General features: G+C 41.5%; 2 protein-coding genes across 2 annotated transcripts in view; one reads left to right on the forward strand and one right to left on the reverse strand.

Moving 5' to 3' along the window:
* creld1a (cysteine-rich with EGF-like domains 1a) overlaps positions 1-122 on the forward strand; it is a 5,745-nt gene extending 5,623 nt beyond the window's left edge. Inside the window, exon 7 of the transcript XR_520323.1 lies at positions 52-122. The gene's annotated coding sequence lies outside the window, so the exon portion shown is untranslated. The remainder of the gene's footprint in view (positions 1-51) is intronic.
* Positions 123-6,075: 5,953 nt separating this feature from the next.
* The window catches only part of erc2 (ELKS/RAB6-interacting/CAST family member 2), a 35,431-nt gene continuing 32,619 nt past the window's right edge, over positions 6,076-8,887 (reverse strand). Inside the window, exons 14-16 of the mRNA XM_008286327.1 lie at positions 8,366-8,887; positions 6,214-6,281; positions 6,076-6,131 (exon numbers count right to left, since the gene is read on the reverse strand). Of these exons, the coding sequence (XP_008284549.1) occupies positions 6,255-6,281; positions 8,366-8,887 (549 nt within the window). The 3' untranslated portion in view covers positions 6,076-6,131; positions 6,214-6,254. The remainder of the gene's footprint in view (positions 6,132-6,213; positions 6,282-8,365) is intronic.

The following is an 8,887-nucleotide window of genomic DNA, read 5'->3' on the forward strand; positions in this document are numbered from 1 at the left end:
AAAGATCCACAAATGTCTGTTTTTTAATGTGCATTTGTTTATTGTGTCTAGTTTTCACGGTGTTACGCGGTGTTTGCCGAAGAGAAGAATTAAGAATAAACCTCCGTTGACATCAGTATGAAGCGTGGCCTTTTTTGTTAGACCCGTGCAGCTACAATTAATTTTCTTCTTTGGCTTGAGCTCGTACAGCTAAATTACTCTAATATTACAACCTGTCCTTGCTATCGTAAAGTACAGTGTCTGAGCAGAGTTGCAGGTGAGCTGGTGTGCCCGAGCTGCAGTGAGTGGTGGAGTCGTGGAGGCAGAAAGCCACAGTGTGGAGTTAAATCTAAACCATTTGAAGGCATGAAGAGAATAAAAAAAACCCCTGAATATGTCATTTTGATACATGGAAATAAGGTTTTAGGAGTTTAGTTAATGGCCAAAGAGGGAAATTAAAGGAGAACTGGTACCACGTTCAGAAACTTTTCTTCATTTTTGGGTCCATAGAACAGGCAGGTTAGCTTCTTTCTCCCTTGAAGTGGCCACATGTGGTGTTACAGTGAAAAGAATCCCCTGGATCCCAAAAAGCGTCGTTCCCTTAGACTACAATTACAAAAGCAAAATCATTAACACTATGGATGGGACACCTCCTGCTGCAAGTTTGTCATCTTCATATTGTGACTGTTTAATCCATGTAGATTGCTGTAGGAACACAGAAAATGGAGTTTTACAGAGATGATATCGTCCTAATAAATGCATCTGATTTACATTCAAATGAGCTGATAGAGGAATTCTGTGTATTTGTATGTAATAAGGTTTTAGAAAGCAGCATGAGGCTATGGAGTAGTGAGAGCGCCAAATTACAAAAATAAATCAATAAAAGAGTAATAAAATAAAAGTGGAAATAAAAAGAAGAATAAATGAAATTTTTAAAAAATCAATAATGTGGCAATATAAAGCAATGCTAATCAAAAATGAATCCATCAAAGAAAAGGCTAATAAAAGTACAAATATAAAGACACATAAATAAAATAATAATAGTATATTTTTAAACATTTTATTTATTTATTATTTGAAAATTTTAAATCTATTTTTTTCTTATTTTTTCATTTTATTATGATTTTTTAAATTTATTTTTTTATAATGCCGCTTTAAAAGCAAAGGAAGTATACGCAGAAAAATGTCTGCAGTAGGAATGCAGTTGTGCGCATATAGCGACTTTATTTTAAAAAAATGATAACAATAATAATAAAACAAATATTTAAAAAAAAGAAAATAAAAAAAATATTTTAATTTGTATTATTTTATTATTTTTCTTTTTATTTCTACTTTTAACCTTTTCTTCCATGGATTCATTTTTAATTAATATTGCTTTATATTGCCACATTATTTATTTTTAAAAATTATTCTTCTTTTTATTTCCAGTTTTATTTTAATATTCTTTTACTGATTTATATTTGTAATGTGGCTCTCTCACCACGCCATAGGAGACATCAAGACACAGGAAAATGGGCTCATTTTTCAGAACATAACCACCCACATTAAGGGGGAAATGGATTGAACGGCATCTGTCCGAAGCATTTAGTAGCCCCACTATCTTCCTGCTTAAAAATGCCACTGTTATTTGTGTGTAGACTTAAATAAAGGGTCGTGATTGTTTCATACTTTTCGTAATTTGTGTGTGTAATGTGTATGAGTATCTGCCATTTGAAACATTATTTATGTACAAGTATATGTTCATAAGCCACGTAGCACAGCCTCATGCACAGTATTTGTACTAAAGCTGTAATGGAGGAAACGCTGCTAATGTTCTACATGTTCACATCCAGGGTATAAAGCTTAATTAGTGAATGTTGAAATCCAGGACTCAGAATAGGTAGACAACCAAGCATCAGTTAAGTCAACCATGTTTGTGTTAAAAGAAACTGATTTAAGTAGAAAAATCACAAACAAAGACGGAAAGAAAGTCACCTTTATTTGATGGATATAAACAAGCTGGCCAACACTCAATAGTAATATTCTGATACAGCACATACAATAGCAAACAGGGGCACTGAGGACAGCCTCCTATTGTTTAAAAAACAAAAAACATTACAGAGTATCCATGCTTCATTCAAAACGTACTCAGTCGCACTGGGTTTTTTTGTTTTTTCTCAAGGGACTCTCTCTGATAAAGTTTTTTAAATAGATTTTTCTCTTGTGCATTCATAACACAGACACACACACACACACACACACACTCGCACACTCTCATTAAACAATAAATGCAGTTATGCACACACACACACTCACACATATATCTCTCTTTTCTGAACACATTTACACCAGCAACCCCAAAAAACATGCTGCACTCTCACAAAACTGCACAGGCTGTCTACTAAGGGGACACAGTAAGTGAGACACACATCACTCTCAAACACAACATCACACCGTCACAATGCACGATGCAGATGCAAGTAATGGATGAGGAATGACGCTTCATGGGAGATTAGCTCACGTTCACACAAATAATCATTCAGCATGCTGGACACACATTTAATTTGATCCTAGGTCTTTACTGTACAGCTCAAAACATTTACTTATACAAATAGTACAGTCTCAAACTGGCATATTCAATAAGCTGAAACAATAGAAAAAATAAAGCTAACTTAAATACAAAAATGAATAATAAAAAAGTAAACGCAATATTTGTTCTGTCAAACAAACAAAAGAAAAGGTTTCTGGCATTGGTCACAGTGATTTGTTTGATCCAAAGTTTTCAGCGACATACAGTAAAATAAAAAAAAACAACCTGTTTACAACAATAAAGTGAAAATGTATGTTAGGCTTTTCATACGTTTTTTTCGAAGGCCTTTTTGAAAATTACTGGTGAATCTACAGGCTTTTCAAGTCTTTCTACACAGCTGCTTCTAGGCACAGATCAGATGAAGCCTCGCCTTCTGGACTCACCGCACACCGAGTGCGATGTCACAACCAGGATTAGTCTTTAGTCTAAACCCAGGAAACCAGCCCCAGCCTCTAAGCCTCCGTGTCTCCTAAACCTTGTTTTTTTTTGACACAACGGTAGAGAAATCGCTCTGCATAGAGAACAGGAGATTATCCTTACATCATCACTTTCAGTTGGCACATAATGTAAAAATCAGCATGCATGGGCACAATTAAAATGTTCCATGTTGTCTACCATGTAAATCATATACGCTATGTCATGGTAGGAGAACTCCCTACTTCAAGTATTCAGTAGATAAGGACCTGAAAATGGAGGATTCATACTCCATCCCCCCTGATGGTGAAGTGACAGGATTTTTGCTCCTCTGTCTGTTTGCATTGTCTTCCCTTTTTTTAAAAAAAAGAAAAGAAAAGAAAAGAAAAGAAAAATCCAAATCAGGACCTTTTATCTTAACAATTGTAAACACAAACAGCAACACAATCTCTTAATTCTTGGTCAGTGACAGGAGCTGTAAAGGTTCACGCGGGAAGCAGACAAAGATGATGCACGGATCACCTGGGTTCGTGGAAGATGGGCGGACGGAAAGACGTTTATATACAACAACCAACACTTGGCCATACACGGGAGAGAGACACACAGGCACCATGAGGGGAGAGGAAGTGGGAATAGTAACAGTCTACTTCATTTTTCCACTATACTGTAACAATGTGTGTTGGGTTTTTTTTTTCTACTTAGTTAGCTGTCACGGTCACGTACATCACCACTTCTGTTTACGAGACGACAACGACGACAAACACGCGAAAGAAATGCATCCAGACAGAGTCACTCAAACCTCCACTTGGATGTTAATCGTGATAGTCCTCACTCTCACAAGTGCAAGCTTCTGACTGCTGGGAGCAGCAGACATAATCTCATTGCTACCTGTGTGAGCTGCAAAAATCCAAAACGAAACAAGAAGAAGAAAAAAAAAAGTTGTTTAAAGTTGTTACCACAGGCCAAGTGGTCTTCAACTGAGTTGTTTTCACATTAAGAAAGGAATGTAATAACGTCATCTGTTCTAGACTTCTAGATAGATTTGGATACTCTTCTTTATTTCCCATAAACTGCTCTAAAGCTCTTATTTGTTCTTTTGGGCTGTCCTGTGATTTCAGACAGGGAATGTTAGCTCTGCTGCGGGGTTTTGTGTGTTTTTTTTTTTGTTTTTTTTTCTCACAAAGTACAAATCAGAGGAAAATCACACCACTCAACGCTCTGAATAAGACATCTCTCTGACCTCCAGCCAGTTAGAAAAATAACCATGAAGAAAAAAAACATATATAGTATCTTGTCAGTTTGAAACGATTTTCTGACCACGTATAGACACACTCTATAGATTTCTCTCTATATGTATAATATATGCATATCTATCATATGTGTACAGTTTTTACGAGGCACAGGCCACCTTGTTGAGAAGGAGAAAACAAGTCACTATGTTCGGGGGAGGTCACACAGACTACTGCTGGAAGAGTACAAGGAAGAGGGGAGCAGGGGCATACTGTAGGGCAGGGACTGGGGGTGTCAGTGGTACAAATAGACCTGCAAGGAGAACATCTACCGGACACTGTCTTCACTCTGTAGTCTACACCGATGCTCGTAGTAGCAGTATGTCTGTGTGTGTGGGAGTCGGCGTGATCGCTGCCCACAAAGCCCCCCTGTTTTCAAATCGTATGTACAAAGCAGTGTTTCACTGTTGTTTATGAAGCCCATTGTGGGGTCGAGTCCCCTCTACTGTAAAAGGACTAAAAGATGCTCTTGACCACGTCTTCTGACACCATTTAGTTTGAGCACCAGCAGAAGCACCATTAGTAAAGATTCCTGCAACACAGAGGAGGTGCATAGGTGCATAGTCTCAGAAAATCAAAAGAATCCGATGAGTGTTCTCTGACCCTCTCTTGGCCGCTCTGATTGGATGGTTAATTACAGTTTGATTTGATTGAGGCGAGGATGGGAAATAAAACATGTACTCACTCTATGTTGACATCTGCATAGATTAAATTCTTTTTTTGTCTACTTCTGATTAAAATGAGGTAACATGAAGAGAAACGTGGATGACAGCCACAGCCTTAAGGCTCAAACAAGCCCAAGGACCGGAGGGCCCTGCTCATGCAGCCAAGGAAGCCCTCGATGCTGCAGGCAAGGCTCAAGGCGTACTATCAGTCAGCTCAAAGCTCTTCCGTTCGCCAACAAGAAAAACCTAAAGTCGCTCAAATCTGGTGTGTGTGGAACATGCTAGTAAAGGGTCACAACATCACGCTTGGAAATGCTGAACACTCTAGAAATGGGCGGCGGGTGAGGCATGTACGAAGGTAAAAAAAGAGGTCACTGTGTGCCACAAAGAGTAGATCTAGCTCATCGACACAATCAGATGATTCGAACAACAGAAGAGGCTCTGCACGCTTGGAGGGGGTCGTGATAGCCGGGTAGAGGGGTCAGATGTCACCAGATGGGTCAGACGGGCAGTGAGGATCGAGGAACCGTGACAGAGTCAGGCGGAGGAGCCAACCAGAGCCAGAGGAGTCAGTCAGTCAGTCAGTCAGGCCGGTGAAACAGTCAGCGAGGCAACCATGATCTTGAACATGTCAAAGGAAAGAGGGATGAAGTAGAAAATACTGGGCTGGCAGACGACGATCTTCTGCTGGGAGGACCAAGAGGGCGTCGTCGGCCTGAATGGGCGGATCGCTCGGCAGGTGACGGACAGGTGAGGTGACCTCTGTGAGACCTCCGACGCGGGGGGGGGCTGTCCGAGCCACGATCTGACACACAGAACACCTGTCTCTCCATCGACATCAATATCCGTCTCTTTCCTTCCACTTGGGCGGCGTGGCTGTAATCGTGCGTGAAGGTAGTGGAGTTTTCACACCAAGTAGAGGTCCCACATCACCTGGAGCAGAGCAGCAGCAAGGAGGGGAAATGTAAGAAATGCACCAATTCATAAATCCTCTTTGTCGTCCAGGTGAACGTGTGAAACTACCTGCACAGCTGTCGGTCTCCACGCGTGACCTGCACACCTGAGAGCCCCCTCCTCTTCCCCGGAAACAAAACAAAACAAAAAAGCAAAAGGTCCCATTGCTGAGTTCTGATTGAGTGGAGGTAATAAATGTTTTGTCGGGTCGTGTTTCAACATCATGGCGTGGCTGTGCTCCTCCAGTAGTGACTGAATCATCTGGATGTGAGAAAAGACAAAAATAAGTTTGTGGCAGGAAAATGAATACTGATAAAGTGGAAAAGTCTTAAATGGAGCTCACCCCTCAAAACAACATTAGAGCTTTGGTTGTCACAGCAAGGATTATGCCCAGATGCCCTCCTCGTCATCCTGTTCGAGGCACGAAGAGAAGAAAGTAAACTGGAGTTAAGTTCTATTCAGGCAGCGTGACAGAAAAATAACCGCGTTCAGAAGTTAGAGTAAGCATCAGAGAGGATATTAAAGTGAAACATCTTCTCTAAAGAACATGTTTTTAAAGTTGTTAGAGGAGCTGGAAAAGGCTGGAAAAGGAGGTGTCGCAATAAACCGCTATTGAAAAGAAAATTACGATCTAAAAATGAAATACTGACATCATGATCATAATTAATATATGCTAGTAATTATGCTAATTGCACCACTGTACATATATGCTTTCTGCTCAGATGTGTAAATTCTTGTATATATTTGTTATTTAATTTTTACTATTTAACTTTATTTTTTATTCTCCTATTTCTATTATTCTCTAGGGTGACACCAACAGCCGAAACCAAACCCCTTGTTACGTTGTACTTAGCCATTAAAGCTGATTCTGATGCTGATAAGAGCTATTTGGTTCTCACTATCTGGATACAGACTCTCTCCACGTCCCTGCACCTGAATTTTGAGTGGATTTAATTTGCCAAAAGAGAAACAATAAATAAATAAAATTAGAGAGAAATCTGACTGATCATATTATACCATCCTATGTATATTGCAATTATATTGTTACCATGAATTCTCTGGAACCGATGATCGTGTACTGAGCATCTTATATTGTGACAGCAAATCACTGCAATCAAGTGTTTTCTGTAACTCTCAATCAGACTTGTGCACCTGTTGACAGGTATTTGGATTTCACTGCTCATTGGCAAAGTGCTCTAATTTGTCCGGGACAGTTTTTTTTTTTAATTATTCTTTTCACCCACAATTCAAAAGCAAGGCCTAATGCAACAAAACAAAAATTAACAAAATTTTAATTAATAATAAGTTTTCCAGTTTCTAGTTATTTGAGTGATTATTGTGCATTTTGCCTTTTCTTTAATGGAAGGGGATGAATACATTAGAGGACGACTGTAGATCTGGTGCCGCAAGTGACAATGATTTCTGTCTTTAATAGGGAAGAAAAAATGTAGTTTTTCAACAACCAACATATTGATTAGTCAACTAAAAAGTTCAGCTGTACTGGAAACTAATCAGTGTGCGACTGTCCACTGGCTGACAGGCAGCACAACTTATATAATCGGCCACTTTTAGCTCACGACAGACATCTGCATCCATTTCAACATGTGAAGAGCAAAACAATGACACTGCAAAGATGCATTTAAAGTGTCACTATTACACAGTTTGTCCACTAAGGAGCAAAGACAAGTTGCAGTACATTACTTGGTTACAATCCTTTGATAATTTTAGGCGTCGTGATCAGATTTTAAACTTCCAAATAGGGCTCTGACAATTATTTGATTCATTACTGAGTCAACTGAAGGGAAATTATGAATCATCTTTTTTTTGATAATTGATCATACGGCTTTATTTCAGACAGTCACAAGGCCATTTCTGTCCCATCGTTCACTGCTTCAGTCCAGCCCACCCACTCAGCGTGCTTTATAACTGAGGCAGCGTTCATTCATTCTGCTGCTCACCACATCGCTGCTACTCCAGCCTCTGCAGATCGACAAATCTCCTCCTCCTCCTCCTCCCCAACCACCTCCTTTCTAAAAGTTCAGTTTCATAACTCCGGTTGTTTCCCATATCGTGGGACTGTAGGATGCAGATGGTTCATTATTGTACCTTAAACTGGATTTTGTAAAGTGAGGACCTCGTTCTGTATTTATTTGAATATTGTGAGTTTAAGGCTCTTCCAGGGGGGTTGTGATCTCAGGGACTGTCTGTGTCATGCTTGCTCAGGTTGTCCACCGCCAAACTCAAATGCATCGACACAAATGGGTGAATCTGACAAAGTGTCCTGTGTGAAATTCATTTCACTTTTGGTCATTTTGGATTTTCTTTTTTGTCTCTTTGTGGTTGTTTGATGTCTTTTAGCTGAGCGTCGTGACTTTCCAACAAGAAATAATCAGTGATTTTACTGGTTTTTGCATTATTTAGCAACATTTCCTCAGTGTTGATCTGACCTTGAGGCGACAAATTAAAAGATGTTTAAAATGCGGGCGGTATCTGACCTGGTCTGGAGAGGGGCGGTGACCAGCATGTGGGGGTCCTCGGGCCGAGCCCCCGCGATGGTGGGGCGACGGGTGACGTAGATGCTGGGCGTGGTGCGGGTGCTGAGGGTGCTGCTGATGCGGATGCTGGGGGTGCGGCCCTTGCTGTGGGGGGCCGTGCGGGTGCTGAGGGTGGGGGTGAGGGTGCTGCGGGGGGGCGTGTCCGTGCGGGTGCTGCGGAGGATGCTGGGGGTGCTGTTGGTGAGGGTGCTGGGGCTGTGGGGGCCGTGGGTGCTGTTGGTGCTGCGGGGGCGGCTGGGCGTGCTGAGGGTGCTGCGGGTGCTGAGGGTGCTGCGGGTGCTGCGGGTGCTGCGGGTGGGGGTACTGGGGCTGCGGCTGCTGTGGATGCGGGTGCTGTTGGGGGGCCTGCGGGTGCTGCGGGTGCTGAGGATGCTGCAGGTGCTGCGGGTGCTGGGGGTGCTGCGGGTGTTGCGGGTGCTGCGGGTGGGAGGCGTGTGGGTATGGAGTCTGCTGGGCGTGGCC

This window comes from Stegastes partitus, unplaced genomic scaffold, assembly GCF_000690725.1.
Source record: "Stegastes partitus isolate 25-593 unplaced genomic scaffold, Stegastes_partitus-1.0.2 Scaffold10, whole genome shotgun sequence".
Lineage (NCBI taxonomy): Eukaryota > Metazoa > Chordata > Actinopteri > Pomacentridae > Stegastes > Stegastes partitus.